Raw genomic sequence first — 26998 nt, 5'->3', positions numbered from 1 at the left:
AACATGGTTTCATTTTCCATAGCTCCACATAATAAGGGGGTATATGGAGTTCAGAGAAAAAGATTATCATTGGAGAACGCTTTAGAATAGAATAGAATGGAATGGAATGGAATGGAGTGGAGTGGAATAGAATAGAATAGAATAGAATAGAATAGAATAGAATAGAATAGAATAGAATAGAATAGAATAGAATAACAGGCATGTCAAACTGCCAGTCTGCGGGCCGGATACGTCACACCGAAACCATGCCCACCCCATTGCCGGCAATGGGGGAAAAGTCCCGATACGTCAAGCGATGTCACGTGATGTTGTGAGTTTCACATGCCTGAAATAGAATAACAGAGTTGGAGGTCATCTATAGTCCAACCTCCTGCTCAGGCAGGAAACCCTATACCATTTCAGACAAATGGTTGTCCAGTCTCTTGTTAAACACTTCCAGTGTTGGATCATTCACAGCTTCTGGAGGCAGGTGGTTCCACTGATTAATTGTTCTAACTGTCAGGAAATTTCTCCTTAGTTCTAGGTTGCGTCTCTCCTTGATTAGTTTCCATCCATTCACAGTCACCCAAAACTAGAGGGGATTTAGTAGTTGACAGGCTTGTTCTCAGTTCAGAGGCAACCTTGTGAGAAGATCTCAATTGGACAGCCCAACTGGAGTGACTTGGATGTATAATAATCTCTTTCTAAAGAGATTGTAGTTCAGGATTCAACTCCATCTGAAACACTGTCCTGTTCCAAACTGCTAATTCATGTGGATCCAAGCAATTGTGCCATCCAGCGATGACAGGTTTTATTGCTTTCCATTAGAGCAGAGGTTTTCAAACTTGGCCCTTTTATGACTTGTGGACTTCAACTCCCAGAATTCCTCAGTGTGCCTGGCTGAGGAATTCTGGGAATTGAAGTCCACAAGTCATAAAAGGGCCAGGTTTGAAGACCCATGGTCTAGAGTTTTCAAAGAGAGTCCAGCAACAATCCTAAGCAAAAGTATGCTCAGCATTCTAATGCCAGAACTGTTCTAAAGCTTGTTCTAAAGAGTAGTTACACATTTTAATTCTTAAGCATGATTGCTACATTTGCACTATTGTTTCCCGCGGCACACACAAAAATTTTAGACAGACGCATACAGCCACAAATATAGAGTACAGTTAGGGAGACCTTATTAACTACTGTGCCATTCAGAGATATTTGTATATTCTTTTTGCTACAAAAACCGCCCGTGTTTTCTGAATGAATATGGAGATGCCCTAAGGCTAGATAAAAGATTACATGTATGCTTTTGATTTTTTACAGAAAGCAATAGTATTTTGGGGCAATAAGACCATTTTAAGATTGCACATTTTCATAAATTGCTTCCCCATTTCCAAGCCTTGGGCACCTTTCCATTTCTTACTTTGCTGCACATCAACATGCTGCTTGTAGCTACCAATCTTGATTCCCATAGATGATTTGCATAGCATTGTATCATATGCAGCCAACATCTGTCTTCTCTCTCTTAAGGAACACCAATTAAGTTTATCAGAAACCTGAAGAACGTCCGAGTCAAGGAGAGAGGTAAAGCTTGCCTGGAATGTGAGCTGACTAGTAAAGATGTGAAGCTGAAATGGATGAAGAATGGGAAGGTGATTGAAAAATCCTCCAAATTTGCTATGACCCGTGAAGGAAAGATGGCAGAATTGATCATAGATGATGCTGAACTAAATGACTCAGGAGAATATATGGTAATTGCCACGCAAGAAAGTGACCCTACAGAATACTACAGCAATTGCAATGTAACTGTGGAAGGTAAGAGGGTCTAGCTTGAGAGGATGCTGTGTGCTTTGTTAGCAGCCTTTGTTTATGAGTAATAAGTTTTGAGTGGAAGAGAATGACAAGAAAGTTGATGTGGCAGAGGGCAACTTTCAGTCTCAAGTCACAGATGACTCCAGTTGATTCAGGAATACCCAGCTATATCCCATGTTCTTGTCTGCATAAAAAATTCAACATCTTGATCTAACTCTGGGCTCAATGCTTTTAAATACTTCACTGCACTCTAACATCCTGGAAGACTGCTGCCTGACATACCGGAAGTGGTATGGAGACACACCAGGTCCAATAGCTTTCTCTCAATTAATTTGCACTAGCTTAGTGAGAGTTACTCTTTCCCATGCTTATCTCATTCTTAAATGCATGTTTGGCCTTCTAATTTCTCTCCTCCTCCAATCCTCAGAAAGATTTGCTACAGTCAAGAGTGGTTTATCAGATGTCCAAGCAGCTACAGGAGACCCAGCAGAGCTCTGTGTTGTCCTGAATGATGAGAGAGTGGAAGGGGTGTGGCTGAAGGATGGCAAAGAGGTAAGTGGTGAAGAAACCTGAGCTTCCTAGAACCATAATATTCATATCTCAGGGCTCAACTGAGGACTCTTATGGGATAATGGGCATCATGCTAAATTAGGATGCTTGAATATGTCCCACGGAGACCTGAGCCTAATAGTCATGCAGAGGTTCCTGTTTCTGATTAGATTTTGAGACATGTATTTTTAAAAAAAATCTTTCTGCAGATCACAGATATGAGAGGAATCCAGATTGTCAAGCAAGGAGCTGTGCACAAATTGATCATTGACAAGATGAGCGAGGAATATGAAGGGAAGTATACTTTCAGAGCAAAAGGGGCAGAAAGTGAGGCCAACGTCAGCATTGCAGGTATGGGATTCTTGCTGCTCTGGGGTTGTACAGTAATTCTGGTTTTACTCTAGAATTCTGCTAGTCCTTTTCTTTAGCCACTTATTTCTCCATGTCTTCTTGGGCTTCCATTACAAAAGCATGGTAGATATCCACCTGGGTCGGTGTAGTTACCAAAATGCTATTTGATGCAGAATAATACAAAATTGTATTCATGTGTCCTGAGTAGTATGTGTTTTGCTTAGCCTGTGGTATGAAGCCAGGCACCTATGGTTTATTCAATAGACCATGAATAAAAAAGTCTTGGGTTATCATTATGCATGAACCAAATCAAGAGAAACTCCACACTGTGTGAAATTTTACTGTGAAATCAATTGGCCTTATTTGTGGAATTCTTATTAAGAAGTGGGCTTAGACAACTTTGACTTCCATTCATATTTTCCAAACATCTTCTTTATCTTTTCTTAACACATGTAGTATATTCTAGATTGTTTGTCTATTACAAATGTTTTTGTGCTGCCCAGTTCAAAAAATAAAAATCTAAGCATTTTACAAAAGCAGTAATCCCTAATTAGAAGATGCATATATTGTATGAATTTTGGATGGCTTGTACTGTACTAATCTGGGAACTGACCATTTTGAAGAACATTTTTCAAACTGTGGACCATGGATCACTGGTGTTGCCGAGAAGTCCACCAAGTGATCCAGCATGGCTTCACTGTATTTACAGTCAGTCTACAGCAGGTGTCTGCAACCTTGGCCCTTTTATGACTTGTGGACTTCAACTCCCAGAATTCCTCAGTCAGCAGGGTAGAAACTGCTCTCTGTCTCACTCCACTACCATTCAGATGGGCAGACCCCAGGCTACTTGCCACTTCAATCCCCATTTCCCCATGTCACTCGCCAATCAGCTGGCACTCAAAAAATGAACCAGCAGCTAAAATATATTCATTGAAGCATTCAAGTGATAATAAAGATGGCAATGTGAGTACTAAAATTCTAAAACTTGGCAATAAACCGGGCCTCAAACGGAGCTACTAATGCATGGTCTATACTAAAGAAAACTATAATCTTGTCCAAGCAAAGTAAAAAAGAAATCTATTAATATAAAATGCAATTGTGCATATTTAAATATAGGATTCTAGTAGGCTGAACTCACCTCTTGCTTTTAGTATCAGATTTTTATGAAATATTCTTGATCAGAAAGTTTTTGCTAAGTACAGTTATTATAATATGGAATATAGAAAATAATTTGACTGTTAAATACCTAAGTTTAGACTCTTAAAATGGGACATGCAATAAGAACAATTCTGCTTGAGATGCTGAGTCCATGCCTAATTGTTGATATTCATACAATTTCCGGTTGAACATTATATCATGCAACATTGAGTCATACAACATACTAAACCATATTTTAAACATTCTTTGTTGAATAAATCAGACCACTTGGGTTTGCACAATATGCTAGATGACAAGCCATAATAAGAAAAACCTCTAAAATTACAGAACACCAAAGTCAAATAGAACTATTATGCTTAATGTAATGTATAACTCCATCAATAAATAAATAGCTCTTTTGTCACATTAAAAGGCCTGTTAGTAAGTGAAATGACTTCCATGACTCATTTGATCGACTGCGTGTGAAGTATAAAGCAGTTGAAATCACTCAGACCTCACTTTTGTAGGTATTATAATTTTGTTTTCCTCAAAAGATCTTAATTTTAACTCAGGAATGCTATTACAGGCAGTCACAACCATTTGTTTAGCAATGGTTCAAAATTACAACAGCACTGAAAAAAGTGACTTATGACCATTTTTCATACTTATGTTTATTATTATATTTGTTTATGTTTATTATATTTATATCCCGCCCTTCTCCTTGCGGACTCAGGGNGAGAAGGCCCTCCCCCTTGGGGTCGCCAGCCGGCACTGTCTGGCTGACGGCACCCTGAGGAGACCCACTCTGTGGGAGCGTACTGGCCGATGGGAGGTAATCTGCGGCAGGAGGCAGTCTCGAAGATATCCAGGTCCGATGCCATGGAGCGCTTTAAAGATGATGGTCAGCACCTTGAAGCGCACCCGGAAAGCCACCGGCAGCCAATGCAGCTCGCGCAGCAGCGGTGTTATATGGGAGCGACGAGTCCCTCCCAACACCGCCCGCGCGGCCGCATTTTGGACTAACTGGAGCCTCCGAGTGCTCCTCAAGGGGAGCCCCATGTAGAGAGCGTTGCAGTAGTCCAAATTTGTGATCCAAATTTGAACACTTGGAAACTGGGCATGTCCCTTTGCGGCCTTCTGACAAGCCAAGTTAATGGGGAAGCCGGATTCACTTAACAACCATGTTGCTAACTTAACAACTGCAGTGATTCACTTAACAACTGTGGCAAGGAAGGTCGTAAAATATGGCAAAATTCCCTTAAGAACTGTCTTGCTTAGCAATTGAAATATTGGGCTCAATTTTGGTCATTAAGTTGAGGACTACCTGTACTGCAAAGTCTATCATTGTCACTGGTGAAGACTGAACGGTAGATGTTTCCAAAAGCCTGATAGCCACCTTCTGATCTATTTTTTCCCCAATTTTCTTCTCTTAAGACCCACCATTTATTGACCCCTCCCTCCTGGAAACTTTGGCTGCCCACCCAGTGACCGTGAAAGCAGGACAGACAGCTTTCATTAACATACCATTCAAGGGCAAGCCTTTGCCCAAAGTCACCTGGTTTAAAGATGGGATTGAGGTGACTGAAGAAGAGAAGGTCACCATGGAAAGATCCCATGACCAGGCTATGCTCACCATAACAAAATGCATGAGAGAAGACACTGGAAGCATCATGTTGAAGCTGAAAAGTGACTGTGGATCAGCCAGTGCCCAATTATTCCTTAATGTTGTTGGTAAGTTTAGGGTGATAACTCATGTATAAAGTATTAGTGAACCATCAAAAGTGCTTTTTTAAAAAAAATATTTTAATTTACTAACTTATCACAATCTTGGAAATATTTAAATAGATCTGTGACTCTAAAATTAAATCCAGGATTCCGAGGTGACATAGGTTGGAGGTCAAAACAGGCAGGCTAGCAGGTTAACTGATGCCAGAATTGAAGCCCCATCCCTTTTGTACAAACCTTGATATCATAGGCACATATAACAGAATAATAGAGTTGGAAGGGACCTTGGAGGTCTTGTAGTCCAAACCCCTGTTCAAGCAGGAGACCCTATTACCATTCCAGACAAGTGCCTGACCAGTCTCTTCTCAAAAGCCTCCACTTCTGAAGGCAAGCTGTTTCCACTGGTTAATTATTCTCACTGTTAGGAAATTTCTCCTTAGTTCTAGGTTGCTTCTCTCCTTGCTTAGTTTCCATCCATTGTTTCTTATCCTGCCTTCTGGTGCTTTGAAAAATAGGTTGACCCCCTCCTTTCTTTGTGGCAGCCCCTCAAATATTGGAACACTACTATCATGTCACTCCTAGTCCTCCTTTTCCCTAAACTAGCCATACCCAATTCCAAAATATATTCCAAATATAAAAGGGGCACTGCTTCTGCCATCTTGCCTCCAGATACCCCTGCCAGAATGCCCAGGTGCTCTCTATGTAGGAAAGAAATAGGTGATTTTATGCAATTCTTTTTTGGAAGTAATGCTGACTGTGTGGCTGCAGTGGCTGAGAATTATAGTTGCTGATTATAATGCATTTGAGTGCAATTGTTTGAGGAAAACCGGAATGGATGGACAGTAACCAGAAATAGAAAAGGACCAAACCCAAAACACAATGACTTCTTAATGCTGTAAAATGAATTTTTAGAAAGAGGATGTTAGTATATTAAATCCAGAGCAAGTATTAGCAGCAGAGTCTGGAGGAGATCAAGTGTTCAGGAACAGGCTGTATCCCAATTTTAAAACCGATCTGTGACCAAATGAGTTTATATGTGTTGAAGTTAAGGCAGATTAGGCAAGCCTCATCATCAATGGGAGTCCCAGAACATGAGGCTAAGCTATTCCAATGATCATTTCATTTCTTGACCACCGATATCTTTGTGTTTCAGACAAACCGAAACCACCCCAAGGAAAAGTGGAATTCTTGGAGAAATCAGGGAAGTGTATCAAAATGAAATGGAAGGCCCCAAAAGACAATGGGGGCAAGCAAGTGACTCACTTTATCATTGAACGGCGAATAGTTGGGAAAAAATCCTGGATCAAAGTTGGGGAAATTGAAAGCAAGCTTACCACGTTTGCCGCGGATAAGGTGGAAGAAGGGAAAGCCTACCAGTTCCGAATCCTGGCTGTAAATTCTGAAGGCGCAAGTGAACCACTAGAAACAGAGGAAGTTTTTGCTGGGAATCCAATTGGTAAGCATCCCTTTGATGCTGAGCCAATCCATTCATATGGGCTGAATAATGGCATTTGAGGTCCATCAAAATTTTACTGTAATTGGGGTCATTTATTTATGATTAAGGCCAGGTGAGGATACTCAAAAAGGGATTCAGTGTATACAGTTGTCTTTAATAGTTCAAATCTAATCACCACATTTCTTGAGAAAGAATACTTCTCATGTGCTGAAAGGCTTTTCCTTTCAGTGAATTTTTTTTTCATTCGTTAGAAACTCTTAATCATATTTATAGTGGAATTTGCAATATGCAATTGTCTTTTCCAACAAGTTTGCAGTCCATAAGTGTTTTTCATTTAATTTTACACTTACACTTTGTACTGTTAGCCTGAAAATATGTACTTCAGAAAAAGCTGAAATTCCAAACATCAAGATTTACTATGCGCACTCTTGAGGATATTGGATCAGAAACTAGTTACTTACAGTTCTTACGTTTCTTCTATTTTGTTGTGTCAGAAATAAAACTCTGACATAAGAATACAGCAAGAATAAAATGCAAGTTTCCTCTTACTAGTAGTTCATCTACTTCTCAATGTTGATATCCCGAAGAAGCTCAGAAACTGATGGTGACCATGATAGTGTAATCAAAGCTCCATCTTATTTTTTAAGTGCAACACATGTCAAATTACCTAGATATAATGTATGGTGGGCTTCCCTTCATGAGACACCCATCTGTCTAGGATGCTTTAATTTGGAGCAGAAAATTGGGGTCAATGGCTCCAATGGTCCTTTCTGGATCTGGGATACTATGATTCTAGGGTTCTATGCTGCTATAGTTCCTCTAGTCTAGGACATCAGGGCTATCCCAGGAGGCATTTTGGCAAGTTTCTATTAATAAGATTGATAAGATAACCTTTATTGTCATTTTTTTACTGTGCTCTGCTTCACCATGCTTAAACTTTTTTTTTCAGATCCTCCAGGACAAGCGTCCCAACCTCAAGTTACTGATGTTTCCAAAGAGGCTATTACCATTACTTGGAATCCTCCAGCTAAAGATGGTGGGTCTCCAATTACAGGTTACATTGTGGAAAGAAGGAAGAAAGGCAGTAACCTTTGGGTCCCTATATCCAAGGAACCAATTCAAGGTCAGCAAATTCCATTGCGTAACATGAAACCCAGTTTGGTTTAGTGATTAAGGCATCAGGCTAGATAGAGGGAGACTGTAAGTTCTAGTGCTTTTGGCACAAAGCCAGCTGGGTGACTTTTGGCCAATCCTTTTTTTTTCCAGCCCTAGGAAGGAAACAATAGCAAACCATTTTTGAAATCCTGCACAGAAAACTACAGGGACTGGTCCAGGCACTTGTCAGGAGTCAAAAACTGACTTGAGAACACACACACACAAAAAACCCATGGAAAACTCTATTGTTTTATTGAGTTAGCTTTCTAAACCTTTTCCATATTTACTTCCAAATTACAGTAATAGCATGAAAGTTCATCAAAATTTGAAATGTGTATTTATGAGGGGTCCTTGGTGCTCTTTGAGCTTCCTTGTTTTCTTGCAAATGTTTCATTACCTAAACTAGGTGATGTTATCTAGTTTGGGTAATGAAATGTCTGCAAGAAAACAAGGAAGCTCAAAGAGCACCAAGGATCCTTCATATCAATCCTGAGGTACAAATATTCTCCTTTATGTGTGTTTATGCCCAGCAGGTGGCAGCAACATGTCACAATGTGATACAATTTAGTGATTCTAGGTAGATGATGATAGATTAGATCAGAGGTCCCCAACCCCCTGGTCCTTGGACCAGTACCAGGCTGCGTCATACTAGCAACTGGTCCGCACAAACAAGCAAAGCCCCATCCGCGGGATGCAGGCAGCACACAAAACCACACACCCTCCGGTCCACGGAAAAACCTCTCTCCATGGAACAGGTCCCTGGTGCCCAAAAGATTGGAGACCTCTGAATTAGATGTGTCTGTGTGTGAGAGAGGGAGGGAGGGAGGGAGAGAGACCCTCAAATCCATGTCAACTCCCAGCAATCACATATAGACAGATCCTCTCCAGGATGAGCTGTCTCCCATATAGCCCTTCAGATCTTCCAAAATGCATGCATTGCCCTTCTAATGGACTTCATTCACCTCCCCTCTGATTGTCCTCTTATTACCTTCTGCCTTTCCCAGAATTATGGTGTTCTTAAAGTCCAAAATATGACTCTGACTATGACACAGGGATCATTTCATCTTGCATGGGACAAGGCAAATGAAAACTATCGCTGTATTTCATTAAGAAAACCACAAGGATAGCCAATAAAAACTGCCAGAGATGGGCCTTGTAAACACAATCTAAATAGAACATGGCAAAACAAACTCATTCTAGGTCACCCAAGGAGTGAGACAAAGCTGCGTAGCCTCCCATTACTTGTTCCACCTATATGCTGAATATACAATATATTGAGGGAAGCTGGGCTGGAAGAAGAGGAGCATGGATTTAAAAATGGGGGAATAAGCATAAATAACCCACTCTGTGCCGATGACACTATTCTGATAGCTAAAAAGGCAAAGAAATCTACCAGCAATGAAAATCAAGCATCACAGTATGAAACAGTGATGAAGATTAAGTGTAAAGAAGACCAAACTAATGACAATAGCAAACAACTTTAAAATTGATAGAATATTAAAGTGGGGAATAGAGCTGCTTTATAGGATCAACTATCAAACAGTAAAGGAACTAGCACTCAAGAAATATGATACGGACTAGTACAGGTAGTCCTTGACTTATAACAGTTTGCTTAGTGACCATTGTAAATTACAAAGGCACTGAAAACAAGTGATTTATTACCTTTTTCACACTTATGATTGCTGCAGCACCCCTACGGTCACGTGATTTACATTCGGATGCTTAACAACTGACTCACATTTATGACGGTTGCGGTGTCCCGGAATCATGTGATCACCTTTTGCGACATTTGGTCAAGAAAAGTCAATGGGGAAGTCAGATTCACTTAATAACTGTGTTACTAATTTAACAACTGCTGTGATCCACTTAACAAATGTGGCAAAAAAGTTGTAAAATTGGGCAAAAGGCACTTAATAAATTTCACACTTACCAACATTAAATTATGGGCTCAATTGTAAGTTAAGGACTACCTGTAATTTTGTAGAGTAGCAATGAAAGCCATGGAAAAAATATTTAGATGCCAGAATAGGTCTATGGCAGAAAATGTCTCTATTTACAAAGATCAGAAAAGTGGAGGAAATTATTTTCCCTATGATGATATGTGAAAGTAAAAACTGGACTTTGCAGAAGCTCAGTAGAGAAACTATTGTGATGAAGACTCTTGAGAATATCATGGATAGCCAGGAAAATTAAAAAAAAATGCATTATAAAATAATTCTCAATTGAGGACACAAATAATATGTTCAAAATATGATAAACACCTAGTTTCTCTTGGACGGACATGTGTAAAAGCAAAGAGATATTGGAGAAAAATACATACTTGGCTAGAAAAGATGTTGGGGAAACGTAGATTTTAAACCTGAACTTTTTTTTATTAGGTATAATAAGCTTGATTAAACAAAGTGTATATTTGATTTTGCATGTGACAATAGCAGCAAGAATTATATTCACACAATATTGGAAAAATGAAGAAATACCGTCAGAGGAAGAAATAATTAAAAAAATACTAGACTGTGCGGAAATGGACAGACTTACTCTGAGGTTGAAAGAAAAAGAAGAAACAGAATATTTTCAAAGTTGGGACTTATTTTATCAATGGTTGGACAAATGTACTAGGGATTAGGAATTTAATTTGTATTAGTAAATGATAAACTCAGGCAACACATTTGTTGAATAAGTATGGTTGAATTGTATTAAAAAATCAATAAAAACTTATAACACAGAGAAAAAAAGGAAGTCTATAATGCTGGGAAAGGTGAAAAGAAGAAGAAGAAGATAACCAAAGTGAATAGATTTACTTACAGCAGAAATGAGTGCACTGTTGAAGACTTGGGAGTCTTCCAATAGTGAAGACTCCAAGGCTTGGAGTCTTCCAATTGAGGGAGAGATCTATTTTTGTGGTCACTAAAAGCTGATAGTACATAATCTATATCTATCTATATCTATCTATCATCTGTCTATCATCTATCTAGCTATCTAACTAGCTATCTCTATCTATCATAATCATCATTATCATCATCTATCATCCATCTATATTTGTATATAGATACTACTTTGTTATGACCAGGTTTTAAGTGGGATGTTTATTTGAATATTTTTTCTTACTCAGAATCCATTCTATCATTTATTTTGAAAGCTAACTTCTTTCAAAAATGTTGTTTTTATTGCCAGATACTAAGTGCAAAGTGGATGGTTTGCTGGAAGGTGCAGAATATGAGTTCCATGTCATAGCAGTGAACCGAGCAGGGCCTGGCTTTCCCAGCAGTGCTTCCAACGCAGTGGTGGCAAGAGATCCCATCAGTATGGTTCTTCTTTTCATTTATTTCTAGTGTCCAATACGTATATGTATGGTGTGTGTGTGTGTATGTGTGTGTGTGTGTGTGTGTGAGATTTAATTTATGAAGTTCATTATACAAGCAGAACATAATGGGATAATCAGGGAACTTGATTGTGGCAGCTTGTGTTACTGATTGCTTCATTTCCATTTTGTAATGCCACAATCATTTACATTTCAGCATGTGACAAGGTGATCTTCTTTCAAATAATACTGACTTGACCTAATGGTGGGGTTGGCCCAATTATACAGCAACACCTGTCAATCTTTATTACAGTTACTGCAACACCTATTTATTGCAAGTCTGTGAACTTGTAGTAGCAACAAGCTAACAATACAAGCCAAGTGATGGCAAAATGATTCCAGGCTCCTGAAATAAATACTTCTTAAAGCATTTTACCTGACCTCTGACAGATTGTCTAAGCTCTGACTAATGGTGCTAAAATCATTCTGTCCCCTAATGATAGCTATTGTCCTGGTTTAAGGCACAGAACAAGACTGAGTTATCCAGCTATTGTTAAAATAGCTGTCATCACTACAGTCTGCAGGTTGGGACTGTGGGTTATTGTAGTTCAGCAACACCTGGTGGACCATCGGAAATGAAGATTGGAACATGACATAAGAGGTATAGGGTATTTGATTATAAGCTAAACTAAAAGATAAATATTAAAGTTCTGGTGGTGATTTCCAATAACACTATGTGTTTCATGCCAGCTTCCCAAAATTCCCTGCTAGGGAGAACCTGCAAATCGGGTAGTTTTTCCATTTTGGAAATTTCCAGGAGCTGAGAGATCCCTGCCATCTGCTAAAATATGCCAACTTTCCCATGGAGTTTGACTGCTTGAAAGAATGCCTACTGGTATGGCAAAACTGGCATCTGTTCTACATTTCCACCTAAGAATGAGGAAGTAGGCCATTGCTGATTTATAAGCCATTTTTGGCTTCTTTTCCATTTGTTTTTCAAAATAATGAAGTAGTTTTGAGATTCATAGAGCTTTATTTGTGTGGGATAATCCTGAATTTATGTCTGATGTTATATTTTGTTTAACATATCAAGTCGAGAATATGTATACTATATGAATATGTATACTATATGAACATATCTCAGTAAGTTTTAGCTATAAATTATTACCAATTCTTGACACACACAAGATGTCTCAGACCAGATGGCGCTCATGAATTTGACAGGCAGGAACACTACCTACTCTACTAAATCGAAAAGCTTGAATGGTCTCTCAGTTCAAATAACATGTTTCTTTTTTTTTTTTAATAAAGATTTTTATTGAGTTTTATAAGGTTGGGGAAGGGATAGGATGAGGATAGGACTTAAGATTCGGGGAAGGGTTAGGATCGGGATTGGGGTTGGGACAGGATTGGGAACAACATTGGGGTTGCCCCCCAGCAACATTTTCAAGCTTTAGCAAACAGACTATTGTCCGGGTACATATGTTCAGTTAATACTAATTAATATAATGGTAAATAGGTAGCTGTGGTGAATATGGTAAACAATAATCATAAACAGTATCAGTTGGTCAATACATATCATTCTTCTTACTAATATATATTCAAAGTAAGATATCACAATCAATTCTCACTAGTTCGTTTTCCTAACCATTGGTAAAAATTATCCCATGTTTTAAAATAAAATAAAACAAGCTTGAATGGTCCATCAGTTCAAATAACATGTTTCTTTCAATAACTTACAACTTACCGATGTTTACTATTGATCCAGAGCCTCCTGGGCTGGTGAAGGGATTGCACGTGGCTGATTCTTCCCAATCCAGCATTTCCTTGGCATGGCAAGAACCTGATGAGGGTGATCCACCTTCAGGATACATACTGGAGATGCGAGCTGAGGATACCAAGGAATGGTCCAAGTGCACCAAGATCCCAATTTCTGGCAAGAGTTACACAGTGGGAGGTCTGCAGGAGAAGCAGAAGTATTTCTTCCGCATCCGAGCTGTCAATGAAGCTGGAGTCGGAGAACCAATTGAGCTGAAAGAAGGTGTTCTGGCTATGCCCCCTCCAGGTACGACTTACCCAATCTGGCCTTCATACAATCATGCCTTGATTGCTGGTATGTTAGCTCTTTTGCAGGAAGTGAGAGATATCGAATTTGAAATAGAAGGTAATACACCCAGAAAATCCAGAAAACATTCTATCAACAAATCTAAGGGATTGAACAACCACTTGTCTGAAATGGTATAGGGCAGGGGTAGGCAACCTTGGCTCTTTTATGACTCATGGACTTCAACTCCCAGAATTCCTGAGTCATAAAAGAGCCTGAGGTTGCTTACCCCTACTACAGGGCCTCCTGCTTGAGCAATGGGTTGGACTAGAAGAACTCCAAGGTCTCTTCCAGCTCTGTTATTCTGTTATTCTATTCATTTTTTTCCTTCTTATGTTAGATTCACCCAAATAAATGATGTTCCAAATCCCAAAGAAGCATTCCTATGTTTCAAGGGAAATATTCTTTTATCAATAAGAAACATTGCTCATTGTTTCTTCTCTCTCTCAAAGTTGTTCCTTTTTCTCAAATAGAAAATCAGCTAGATATATTTTTTGCCTCTCCCCAAAGGAAGGACATTTATATCCTGCCAAACAAGCAAATTCTAATTAAATTCAGGCTAGGCCATGAAGATGTAAAAATACACACAGAAAAGATAGTGGGAAATACTTATGCGCCTGCAACTTTATTTAGTTTTCCCCTTAGCTACCTGTGCTGCATTGCCGATCAGTTGTCATAACCCTTGAATGTATAGTCTAAATATTCTTCCTGAATTAATTTGACAATTTTGCTGTTGGAATCGAAGAAATATAATAGGTAGTAGCAGTACAAATAGATCCTACTGTTTATTCAGGCATCTTTTTGATGAACATGTCACTGGCAGGCTATTTGCTATGCATACAAAAAGTTCTAAATTTTACCCACAAGACTAAACTTCTAGCCAATTACTGGCAGTACTGCCTTAAATGAGTGAGTAATCTGATTCAGGATATCTCTCTCTCTCTCTCTCTCTCTCTCTCTCTCTCCTTTTCTNGGGACTGTGGGTTATTGTAGTTCAGCAACACCTGGTGGACCATCGGAAATGAAGATTGGAACATGACATAAGAGGTATAGGGTATTTGATTATAAGCTAAACTAAAAGATAAATATTAAAGTTCTGGTGGTGATTTCCAATAACACTATGTGTTTCATGCCAGCTTCCCAAAATTCCCTGCTAGGGAGAACCTGCAAATACTAGGGGTAGTTTTTCCATTTTGGAAATTTCCAGGAGCTGAGAGATCCCTGCCATCTGCTAAAATATGCCAACTTTCCCATGGAGTTTGACTGCTTGAAAGAATGCCTACTGGTATGGCAAAACTGGCATCTGTTCTACATTTCCACCTAAGAATGAGGAAGTAGGCCATTGCTGATTTATAAGCCATTTTTGGCTTCTTTTCCATTTGTTTTTCAAAATAATGAAGTAGTTTTCAGATTCATAGAGCTTTATTTGTGTGGGATAATCCTGAATTTCTGTCTGATGTTATATTTTGTTTAACATATCAAGTCGAGAATATGTATACTATATGAATATGTATACTATATGAACATATCTCAGTAAGTTTTAGCTATAAATTATTACCAATTCTTGACACACACAAGATGTCTCAGACCATATGGCGCTCATGAATTTGAGAGGCAGGAACACTACCTACTCTACTAAATCGAAAAGCTTGAATGGTCTCTCAGTTCAAATAACATGTTTCTTTCTTTTTTTTATAAAGATTTTTATTGAGTTTTATAAGGTTGGGGAAGGGATAGGATGAGGATAGGACTTAAGATTCGGGGAAGGGTTAGGATCGGGATTGGGGTTGGGACAGGATTGGGAACAACATTGGGGTTGCCCCCCAGCAACATTTTCAAGCTTTAGCAAATAGACTATTGTCCGGGTACATATGTTCGGTTAATACTAATTAATATAATGGTAAATAGCTGTGGTGAATATGGTAAACAATAATCATAAACAGTATCAGTTGGTCAATACATATCATTCTTCTTACTAATATATATTCAAAGTAAGATATCACAATCAATTCTCACTAGTTCGTTTTCCTAACCATTGGTAAAAATTATCCCATGTTTTAAAATAAAATAAAACAAGCTTGAATGGTCTATCAGTTCAAATAACATGTTTCTTTCCATAACTTACAACTTACCGATGTTTACTATTGATCCAGAGCCTCCTGGGCTGGTGAAGGGATTGCACGTGGCTGATTCTTCCCAATCCAGCATTTCCTTGGCATGGCAAGAACCTGATGAGGGTGATCCACCTTCAGGATACATACTGGAGATGCGAGCTGAGGATACCAAGGAATGGTCCAAGTGCACCAAGATCCCAATTTCTGGCAAGAGTTACACAGTGGGAGGTCTGCAGGAGAAGCAGAAGTATTTCTTCCGCATCCGAGCTGTCAATGAAGCTGGAGTCGGAGAACCGATTGAGCTGAAAGAAGGTGTTCTGGCTATGCCCCCTCCAGGTACGACTTACCCAATCTGGCCTTCATACAATCATGCCTTGATTGCTGGTATGTTAGCTCTTTTGCAGGAAGTGAGAGATATCGAATTTGAAATAGAAGGTAATACAGCATGTGAATGGCTAACACCCAGAAAATCCAGAAAACATTCTATCAACAAATCTAAGGGATTGAACAACCACTTGTCTGAAATGGTATAGGGCAGGGGTAGGCAACCTTGGCTCTTTTATGACTCATGGACTTCAACTCCCAGAATTCCTGAGTCATAAAAGAGCCCGAGGTTGCTTACCCCTACTACAGGGCCTCCTGCTTGAGCAATGGGTTGGACTAGAAGAACTCCAAGGTCTCTTCCAGCTCTGTTATTCTGTTATTCTATTCATTTTTTTCCTTCTTATGTTAGATTCACCCAAATAAATGATGTTCCAAATCCTAAAGAAGCATTCCTATGTTTCAAGGGAAATATTCTTTTATCAATAAGAAACATTGCTCATTGTTTCTTCTCTCTCTCAAAGTTGTTCCTTTTTCTCAAATAGAAAATCAGCTAGATATATTTTTTGCCTCTCCCCAAAGGAAGGACATTTATATCCTGTCAAACAAGCAAATTCTAATTAAATTCAGGCTAGGCCATGAAGATGTAAAAATACACACAGAAAAGATAGTGGGAAATACTTATGCGCCTGCAACTTTATTTAGTTTGCCCCTTAGCTACCTGTGCTGCATTACCGATCAGTTGTCATAACCCTTGAATGTATAGTCTAAATATTCTTCCTGAATTAATTTGACAATTTTGCTGTTGGAATCGAAAAAATATAATAGGTAGTAGCAGTACAAATAGATCCTACTGTTTATTCAGGCATCTTTTTGATGAACATCTCACTGGCAGGCTATTTGCTGTGCATACAAAAAGTTCTAAATTTTACCCACAAGACTAAACTTCTAGCCAATTACTGGCAGTACTGCCTTAAATAAGTGAGTAATCTGATTCAGGATCTCTCTCTCTCTCTCTCTCTCTCTCTCTCTCTCTCTCTCTCCTTTCCTCCCTCCCCCTCCTCCTCTTTCTCTCTCTCTCTTTTTCTCTCTCTTCCCTCTGATATGTTATGTAGCTGCTCCAAAGTTTGATCTGACTGTCAGAGTGAAGAGTCATATGGTAGTTCGTGCTGGGACTGCCCTCTGTATTCACACTTCCTTTACTGTAAGTTATCTTTTTTTCATCTGGAATATTACATTTTAAAATGTTGCATATCCATATCTTTGGACATTAGTCAAATTGAGACTAGTGAGATTTTGAGCATAAGGATCTGGAATGTTGGTATTGCAAATATTTTACTTGCAAAAGAGCCAGGATTCAATTTCTGGCATCTCTGGTTAGAAGTAATCCTTGTTTATTGATTGCCTCATTTAGAAACCATTTGAAATTACAGTAGTGATGAAAATTAGGTTGTGACCAATCCTCCCATTTATGACCTTCGCAGGCCTGTAAAGCAAGGGGAAGCTTTGAAGTAAGATCATAAGCACAGTCAGTTTCACTTAGTGACCACTTTACTTAATGACCAAGTTGCTGGTCCCAATTGTAGTTGCTAAATGAAGACAACCTGTAGTAGAAAATGATGGGAGGGGATATTTGAAGATATAGATAGATAGATAGATAGATGGATGGATGGATGGATGGATGGATGGATGGATGGATGGATGGATGGATGGATGGATGGATGGATGGATAGATAGATAGATAGATAGATGCACACACACACACATCTGCATCTGTATCTCTATCATACATCTGGCTGTACAGTGGCTCAATGGTTAAAGATGCTGAGCTTGTCAACTGCAAAACTGACAGCCCGGGTTTGAGATCCAAGCATCGCGTGACGGAGGGAGCTCCCATCCTCGCCCCAGCTCCTGCCCGTCTAGCAGTTCGAAAGCATGCAAATGCAAGTAGATAAATAGGTACCACTTTGGGGGGAAGGTAACACAGTTCCATATTTTCATGCTGGCCACATGATGACGGAAGCACCACTCAGACAATAAAGGCTTTCATGGCTGAGAATCAGAGATGAGCACCAGCCTCTTGAGTTGGTCATGACCGGATAGGAGAAACCTTTTAAGATATATCTATATATACTATAGAGGTATAGAAACTAGTTTGATCTAGAAATTAAGGCAGAGCTCCCAACCTTTCTGGGTTGGCAGCCCGGAGGGAAAGGGAGGAGCAGGGAAATGTGTGTGCATGTGTGTGTGCATGCGCAAACTGGCGCACACACAGCGGTGGCGCTAGTGCCCATGCGCATGTGCAAGCAGGCTGTGCACACACGTGACGGTGCTGACAGTGGTGTTGGTGCCCACGTGCATGTGCAAGCAGGCTGCTAGCGCCCATGCACATGCGCAAATGGGCTGCTAGTGCCCACAAGATGCTAGCAGTGGTGCTAGGGCCCCTGTGCATGCACAAACGAGGCTGCTAGTGCCTAGCACAATTGGAGGGGCATGCACACATGCACACTCTTGCCAGACATTCCCATGGCCCAGTGGCTAATAGGCCAAGGCCCGGAAGCGGGCTGTGGCCCACAGGTTGGAGGCCCCTGAATTAAGGCACCAGGTTAGAAAGTGGGAGCTTCTAAAAGGAGACCAAGCTGGCCACTTCCATGCTGGCTTTTCAGAAAATGTTAAAAACTGGATTAATTTAGAAATCTTTTCTTAAGTTTCTGTATGATGACATCTAGTTCTCATTGCTCTCTTTTTTTCTTCTTTATATTTTGTTTCTTATGTTTTTGTTTTAAGGTTTTGTTTGGTTATTGTTACTGTTACTGGGATTGATTTTAATTTTACTGCGAATGTTTTCATTCTTGTTTTAAACAGCATGCCACTGTAGTTGCCAGTTAAAAGTAAAAAATCTCAGATATGTGTGTGATGTAAAGTATAATTTCTGAGGTTGACAGATCATATATGGCCAGAAAAAGCTTGCTAAGAAGAGGTGGCAGCTTGAACGTATATAACTATTTTAATGGGAAGCTATATACATATTCAAGCTGTTGCTTTTCCTACTCCTAATCTGTAAGAGAGACCAATGCCAGTTGGGATATTGGACTAATTAGAGTTTTATGAACCCTGTAATTGCTGCTCAAAGCTATACCAGGAGGCTTCATTGTTGGATCAGGCCAACCATTCCACAATAGGGATTCCTTACTCTTTCCCAATTTTAGCCTGAATGGTTTTTATGACTTAGGAGTCCTTGTTACTCTGCTGCTTCTACTTGTTTCACAGAGTAATTGACCGGATGTAAGGATGTAACAATTGCTCCAGGTGGTCCTTTAATCACAATAGCTTCAAAGGACCTACTTTGTGGTTAGGGGTGATAGGCCTCAGCTGAGAGAGTTCCTTGAAAACAGGACTGAAGCACCGGTAGCTTAAGTTCTTTGTAAAATTATTTCCAAGCAAGCAATATCAACCTCTGAGAAAAATTATTTGCTTTTCTCTGACAATATGTTGGATGAAGAGGGGCAGGGGGAGGATTAGGAAAAGGATATAAAATCAGTCAGAGGAGGAGGAGGAAGAAGTAGTGGTAGTAGTAGCCCATTCATTTGATGACGTTGCTTCCATGTGCCCTGATTGTTCAGCCTCCTCACACTAACATTTTCCCTCCTGAAGGAATACTTGCATGTGTAAAAGTTTCAGTATCCTGTAGGATGCATTTTTATTAAGCAACCCACAATATGGAAATAGCATGGTCCAGAGAATTTCCTGCTCATCTTGTTCTCCTACTTTTCCTGTGCTCTGTCTCCCTCTTTATAGAGAGCAGAATTCCAACTAGAGAAAATGTTTGATTAAGAGACTAGACAAAAAAAACCCTAAACACCCTACAGTGTTTTTCAACCTTGACAATTTTAAGGCATGTGGACTTCAACTCCCAGAATTCCACAGCCAGCAATGCTGGCTGTGGAATTCTGGGAGTTGAAGTCCACATGCCTTAAAATTGTCAAGGTTGAGAAACACTGCGCCTAGCATGAGAAGGTCCATCTCCGGCTTCCTTTGAACCTGATTTGTCTCCAACAGGGCTCTCCTCCTCCCAACGTTGTGTGGCAAAAAGATGGGGTTCCCACAAGGGGGAGAGAAACCATTACGAAAGGCAAGCATCACTCCCAGTTCCTCATCCACAGCACCAAACGCTTTGATTCTGGACTCTATCGGATCGTGCTGAGTAATGACTATGGGGAGGCCCACTATGACATCCATGTCCGAGTGACAGGTAAAGGATCAGAAGGAGGGATAAGTGGGAAGGTGTATCCTGCCCTATCTGTTGATTTAGCCAAAGGGGGCAGTGAGGATGCACTGTCCATGCTGAAGAAGTAGGGAAATAGAATTTCTGACTCAGGCATTCTCTCCCCACCCACCCATTCCCCCCCCAAAAAAGAAACCCCTATGAAATTGTTTGTATGTATACTGAGAGCTTTGCACCAAAGACAAATTCCTTGTGTATCCAATCACACTTGGCAATAAAGAATTATCCTATCCTATCCTAGGCAAAAAAAAAGTAGTATTGCAGACCACTGTTCACTAGAGGCTGTTTCTGAGAACATCTCAGCCCAGGAATTTATTAGATCCAAGCAGAAACACCCACTCTTTCAAGAACCACAATTTGGGATGGGGGCAGGGAATGTTTCATTTTTGGATGAGACAATATTCAAAGAGAAGCAACCTGGAATTAAGGAGAAACTTCCTAACAGTGAGAACAATTAACCGGTGGAACAACTTCCCTTCAGAAGTTGTGGGTGCTTCATCCCTGGGGGGGGGGGGTTTAAGAAGAGACTAGACAGCCACTTGTCTCAAATTGCATAGGGTCTCCTGCTTGAGCAGGGGGTTGGACTAGAAGACCTCCAAGGTCCCTTCCAGCTCTATTCTGATTGGTTGAAAGAATGGCTAGATGCTTATGATTAAGCAATAATCCAAGACATATTATTTTAGTTTTTAATCAGTCTTTTTCAGCTCTAGCTCACTTTATACTTTTAAGATTTGTATGATTCTGAATAGCTAATGCTGAGGTCTACATTTCTGCTGATGAACCATGGACCAACAATATAAAACACCCATAATGTCTGCCAATTGGGGAAGGGCAGTATACATTACAATGCTTGTTTTGGACAATTTGCCACTCTTTATAAATTAATATCTCAAAGCCAGGTCATCAAACATATATATATATATTTTAAAAAGGACTTAATGTTGTAAGCTGCCCAGAATCACCTCACAATGATACAGACGGCAAACAAATTCAATAAATAAAAAAATGTCATATAATTATTGCCAGAAAAGGGACTGATGGATGATTAGAAAGAGAAAGGAAGCTGTGGTTCACCTTTTGTATTTCTATCTTAGACTTCCCAAGGCCACCTACTAATCTGAACCTGTACGAAGAAGTGCCAAACACTGTAACACTGAAGTGGGACCATTCTCCAGATGTGAAGGAGGATGACGATGCCCATTATGTCATTCTAAAGCGTGACACCAGCACTGCCACTTGGTTCACTGCAGAAGAAAAAGTGTACAGTAACAAGTACACTGTGACTGGTCTACTTCCTGGCAGGAAATATTTCTTCCGGGTAATTGCCCGCAATGATATTGGTGACAGTGATCCTTTGGATTCAAAAGACTCCTGGCATATCAATAAAGATATAGGTAAGTAGGGATGTCTCTATAGCGATACTTAGAGCAAAAGATTTTATTTTATTTTATTTTTTGGTGATGTGTTTCAATGGATCTCACTGCGTTTGGCATTTTTACCATGGATTTCCTGCAAGTGGAAATGGAAGGACCTGTTGGATAGCTGACAATAGCAATATTACTGGTGCACGCTGCTGGTTTGAGACAATAGTTTATTTAGTTTGTTACAGATGAAGCTATTATGACTGAATAATCATTTTCTCAAATGTACTCTCAAGCTGGGTATAAGCAAGGAAAAGGAGAATGCTTTGGCTTTTTTCTTTCAGACAAGAACATTTCAGCCAAATTTTCACCAGTGGGATACACATTTCTGACAAAGGAGCTGAGGGATGGGTAGGAATAACCAGTCTTTCACTGTGCAGTCTGCAGTCTCCCAGGTTTTTTCACACTTCAATTAAATCTGAAAGGAAAGCCATATCCAAATATGGCTTTTAGATTAGAAAGTATGGTAGAAACTGCAAGGCTATATTTTTTTAAGCAACAAAGTTTTAAGCAACCAAGTTACCAAGGAAAAATAGCAACAAATAAATTCTGCAATTTGCAGCAGAAAGATAAGCTTCAAACACCACCAAAAGAAATTAGAACCAACGTGAGGTGGTGGTTAAGAAGTTGGACTTGGAGACCCTAAGGCAGGGGTAGGCAACCTTGGCTCTTTTATGACACGTGGACTTCAACTCCCAGAATTCCTGAGCCAGCCATGCTGGCTCAGGAATTTTGGGAGTTGAAGTCCACGAGTCATAAAAGAGCCAAGGTTGCCTACCCCTGCCCTAAGGCCATCCCCAGCTTTGTTAGCCAGAGGATGAGTTTCAGCCAGTCACTCTCTTTCAGCCCACACTACCAAATAGGAGGTAGGAACAACTATCTAGTCCACAATTGAGCCCAAAGTTTCTGTTGCTAAGTGAGACATTTGTAAAGTGAGTTATGCCCCATTTTATAACCTTTCCTGTCGCTATTGTTAAGTGAATCACTGCAATTGTTAAGTTAGTAACACGTTTGTTAAGTGAATCTGGCTTCCACATTGGCTTTGCTTGCCAGAAGTTTGCAAAAGGTGATCGCATGACCTCGGGAGACTGCAACCATCATAAATCTAAGTCAGTTACCAATTTTGATCACATGATCATGGGGATGATGCTACCGTCATGTGAAAAATAGTCATAAATCACTTTTTTCCGTGCCGTTGTAACTTTGAACAGTCATTAAATGAACTGTTGTAAGTCGAGGACTACCTATAGAAGAGAGCCAGTCTGGTGTAATGGTGAAGGTGCTGGCATAAAAAGCAGAAGATGGTGAGTTCTATGGCTGCTTTAGGTATGACAGCCAGGTTGTTGCTGTGGGGAAAACTTGACTTGATCCAGTATGTGTGTGCGTGTGTGTGTGTTTGTGTGTGTGTGTGTGAAAGAGAGCGAGAGAGAGAGAGCGAGAGAGAGAGAGAGAGAATGTTTGTGTGTGAATGTGAGTACGTGTATATGTACAAAAAACATCTCGGGGTCCTCTACCTGAGAGTTTGAGGGTTCTGCGCAGGATCTTCCCTGTTCCCTAACATTGCACTCTTCTGGACAGAGAGCTCTGATGTTGTTCCTGGGATTTGTTGGCACTATTCTCCCAGTTTATGAGGTCACAGCCCTACCACCACCAGGCCCACTTTGGCCTTTACTTTCTACATCCTCTCTAGTTCCCCCTTCAGGCCTTGGTATTTCTCCAATGATATAATAATAATGATAATCTGTTTACATTAAAGAAAACTGTTTGTGTCATCTTGAACTCCTGGAAGAAAGGTGGGAAATGGATTTAACAAATAAAGTAATTTTAAAGCAACCTAAAAATAAAATAGAAAGAAAGGAATCTGTTTTATAAAGAGAGAAAAAAAACCTTTCAGGAAACTGGAGGATTGATTTTGGCCTAGTGTTCCTGTCTCTATATAACTTGTGTTATATAGAGACACAAACATGGATATGGCTGATGAAACGAACTCTCTTTTGGAGCCCATTGTCAATCTCTTTGTTTTGTTAACAGAACTTTTCAATGCCAAGCTGAAGGAGTACCATGAGCGGGACTGGAGCCATGCTCCCCATTTTATAACTCCTCTGAAGAACCACCTAGTGTGCCGAGGCCATGACTGTACCATGAGCTGTGCTTTCTTAGGAAACCCGCGCCCAGAGATTACATGGTACAAGGGCGAAATCAATATTACAGCCCATTCCAAATTCTGGTACAATTCAACCAGTGGTGTTTGTACGCTGATGATTCCCACATGCAATGCCAAGGATAGCGGCGAGTACACCGTATTAATTGAGAATGAGCTTGGGAAAGAAAAATGCAGCTGTACCTTGACAGTATATGGTAAGTTGTCTTTCCTCTTTGGCATAGATTGAAGATATTGGTACTATCCGATTCATTTTAATATGTTCAGCCTCCGAAGAGAGCCAGTTCATTGCAGAGATTAAAGCATCGGGATAAAAACCAGGAGACTGTGAGTTCTAGTCCTGCCTTGAGCACAAAGCCGGCTGAGTGACCTTAAGGCAGTCACACCCTTTCAGTCCTAGGAATGAGGCAATGCCAATCTATTTTCCAAAAACCCAACCAAGAAAATTGCAGGGACCAGTGCAGGCAATTGCCCAGAGTCAAGTCTGACTTGATGCCACCCCCCACACAAAAAGGTAACCAAAGTCAGATATGATATAATGTGTGCTCAGAGAATGACTTCTACTGAAGCGGATACTTTTTGTACTAGTTCAGGGAAAGAACCTGAATATTTTTTCCCCCTTCTGACAGAGAGATGGCCACAGCTAGTCTCAAACCTGGGAAATTTCAAAATTTTGATGAGGCTGTAGATCACTTAATACAAAAATCGTGACATTTTTATATCATGAATTTAAGGAATGGCATCAGAGGAGCTTTTCTTGGAATGCTATAAAGCCCTTGATAAAGGCCTCGAGTCAGCCAGTGTCAGGGGAGAGATATCAAAGTTGACAACTTGGGTGTTTGTGTACTCAATTACAGAAGAGGTAAGGCTAAGAAAGGAGGTTGAACTAGGCCAGGGGTAGGCAACCTTGGCTCTTTTATGACTCGTGGACTTCAACTCCCAGAATTCCTGAGCCAGCATGGCTCAGCTTGGAAACCTCTCCCTTTCCCCTCAGCATGGCTGGCTCAGGAATTCTGGGAGTTGAAGTCCACGAGTCATAAAAGAGCCGAGGTTGCCTACCCCTGAACTAGGCCATAACAGGTATTGGGATTTAGGAGAGAAGCTTATTTCATTCAGTTTCATTGCTGCATATAGTACGTGCTTCAGCCAATGCCTGTCCAAGTCCAACTCAATGAGGAAATATTCAGGTTCAGTTCTTCAGGAGCCACAAAGGTTCTGGTCTCCCTTATCTTGTTGTGGATGGTCCTTTTACTTTTTGTTTTTAGAAAGTTGTTGATACATACATTTGCCTAAAATTCTTGCAAGCCAGGAAGTAGTTCTTACATGCAATTGATTTTTTTTTTAATTTCCTCCATGCCACCCCATTATCAAGCACTGACCTTAAGAATAAGAGACAAATGTCTTGGGAATTTGACTATGAACAGAATTTTCCTGCCATTCAATAACAAACTTTTATTTATTTATCAAATGTGTACAGCTGCCCATATCACAAAAGGTGATTCTGGGTGGCAACATTCAATAATGCAGGATCTGTTAATATTTTTTATCCTTTCTCTTTTTAGAAAAAGACGATAAAAGCCTTTTGGACACAATTATTGGCAGCCTGCAGAAATCAAAACATCTCATGTGAACCGCATACCAAATACAAATGTCAAGTATGGTTCAGCGTCATTCAGACTGTTTTGGGTTTTGTGTGGTTTGAACTCTTTAGTAGTCTTGTAATGCAAATAAGATGCTGTCATAGGGACAATAGATTTGCTATCAGAAGACTAAGAAGATGTAGATTACACTAGTTATAATTAATACAGTAAATACCTGGCATTTATTAAATAGGAAATTTAAAATGAGACAAATATACTTTTGTGCCTTCATTCTATTTTTCTTATTTACCTAAATCCTGGAACCTGCCATTCATTTCCGTACTGGAAGCTTGCCTCAGGTCATGTTATTATATAACACTACTATAGACACACACACACACACACACACACACACACACCAAAAATCTATGACTTTGCTAACGATATTTTGCAATTATCTAATGGAATAGAAAAATGGCCATTTCAACTGTATCTAATCATAATTTCAATGTAAAGTTGGTAAAGCACACATAGCAATAAATACTTAAGAGCTTATCCAGTTGAAGTAAGACATTTAGGTTGAAATGCCTTTTGGAATTATCCTCAAAGTATCAACTGCCAACATACTTTTGTTATGGGTCTTTTCTTATTATGGAAAGGTGCTATATTTATTTTAATGTGTGACATAATGTATATCTAATCTATAAACCCAGTATCTTAAACATGACCTATATTGAGTCCTTTACTGCCATTAAAGATTACTACAACAATCAGTATAAAAATGTGGCAGCAGTCAACCAGAAAGCCAACATAAAAATAAATCATTTCAACTTTAAGACTGCAGAAAACTTCAATTAGTGGAAACCGACTACCATGAGTAAATGCTACTAGTATCATATTACAGTTTTTCCAAGGTTTTAAAGCCACTAATTCAAAAATAGACCTTAGACAGAAAACCCCTTACAGGTGTCTCCACCACAGAAAAGGAATTGTCCATGGTAGGTATATCAGAAGAGGGATGTCCTCAGCGTCTCTGATAAAGATGCAGAGAATGTTATATGAAAGACGAAAAATGAAAGCATCCATTAAAAAAGAAGTCAATTTTTGCAAAATCTAGTTGAGTCAGAACTATATCACTAATTTTGCAGAGAAAGGGTACTTCGATCTAAAGTACTGTACATTTTAAGCACTTTTTTAAAAAAAAATGACAATGATTTCAAGCAACTGCAACTGCAATTACAAAGCTTTCACCAACTTATGAATAGATTTTATTTCATTTCAACGAGGTCCCACTCGTCATCTTCAGGCTGGGGTCTTTGGCTTCGTGCTTGTGCGAGCAAAGTGTGATCAGAGCTGCTGTCTCTCTATAAATATTGGTGGGGGTGTGTGGAGTGCTGGCTTAGTTGCTGTAGGTGGGTTGGTTGGCTGTGTAGGGGTTATTGTTTGCAGATTGTTCAGCTGTTTCGTAACATCCTGAGTAGTTGAGGTGCTGGCTGTGTGCCCATTAGTCTTTTGTGTTATAACGACCTGGGTAATGGGTTGTGTGATTACATCCTGAGATC

The 26998-nt window shown here is 39.8% G+C and overlaps 1 protein-coding gene across 1 annotated transcript in view; it reads left to right on the top strand.

Annotated features, from left to right (window-relative positions):
- The window catches only part of IGSF22 (immunoglobulin superfamily member 22), a 46198-nt gene extending 20035 nt beyond the window's left edge, over positions 1–26163 (top strand). The window contains exons 11-23 of the mRNA XM_015819620.1: positions 1498–1782; positions 2207–2331; positions 2538–2679; positions 5251–5547; positions 6695–6997; positions 7947–8120; positions 11324–11452; positions 13219–13515; positions 17105–17193; positions 20049–20241; positions 21369–21668; positions 23727–24053; positions 25419–26163. Coding sequence (XP_015675106.1) covers positions 1498–1782; positions 2207–2331; positions 2538–2679; positions 5251–5547; positions 6695–6997; positions 7947–8120; positions 11324–11452; positions 13219–13515; positions 17105–17193; positions 20049–20241; positions 21369–21668; positions 23727–24053; positions 25419–25486 — 2729 coding nt within the window. The 3' untranslated portion in view covers positions 25487–26163. The remainder of the gene's footprint in view (positions 1–1497; positions 1783–2206; positions 2332–2537; positions 2680–5250; positions 5548–6694; positions 6998–7946; positions 8121–11323; positions 11453–13218; positions 13516–17104; positions 17194–20048; positions 20242–21368; positions 21669–23726; positions 24054–25418) is intronic.
- The last annotated feature ends 835 nt before the right edge of the window (positions 26164–26998 follow it).

Source organism: Protobothrops mucrosquamatus, unplaced genomic scaffold, assembly GCF_001527695.2.
Source record: "Protobothrops mucrosquamatus isolate PMUCROS unplaced genomic scaffold, P.Mucros_1.0 scaffold959, whole genome shotgun sequence".
Lineage (NCBI taxonomy): Eukaryota > Metazoa > Chordata > Lepidosauria > Squamata > Viperidae > Protobothrops > Protobothrops mucrosquamatus.
The sequence above is the reverse complement of the archived record's forward strand: the minus strand, read 5'-3'. Positions and strand labels throughout refer to the sequence as shown.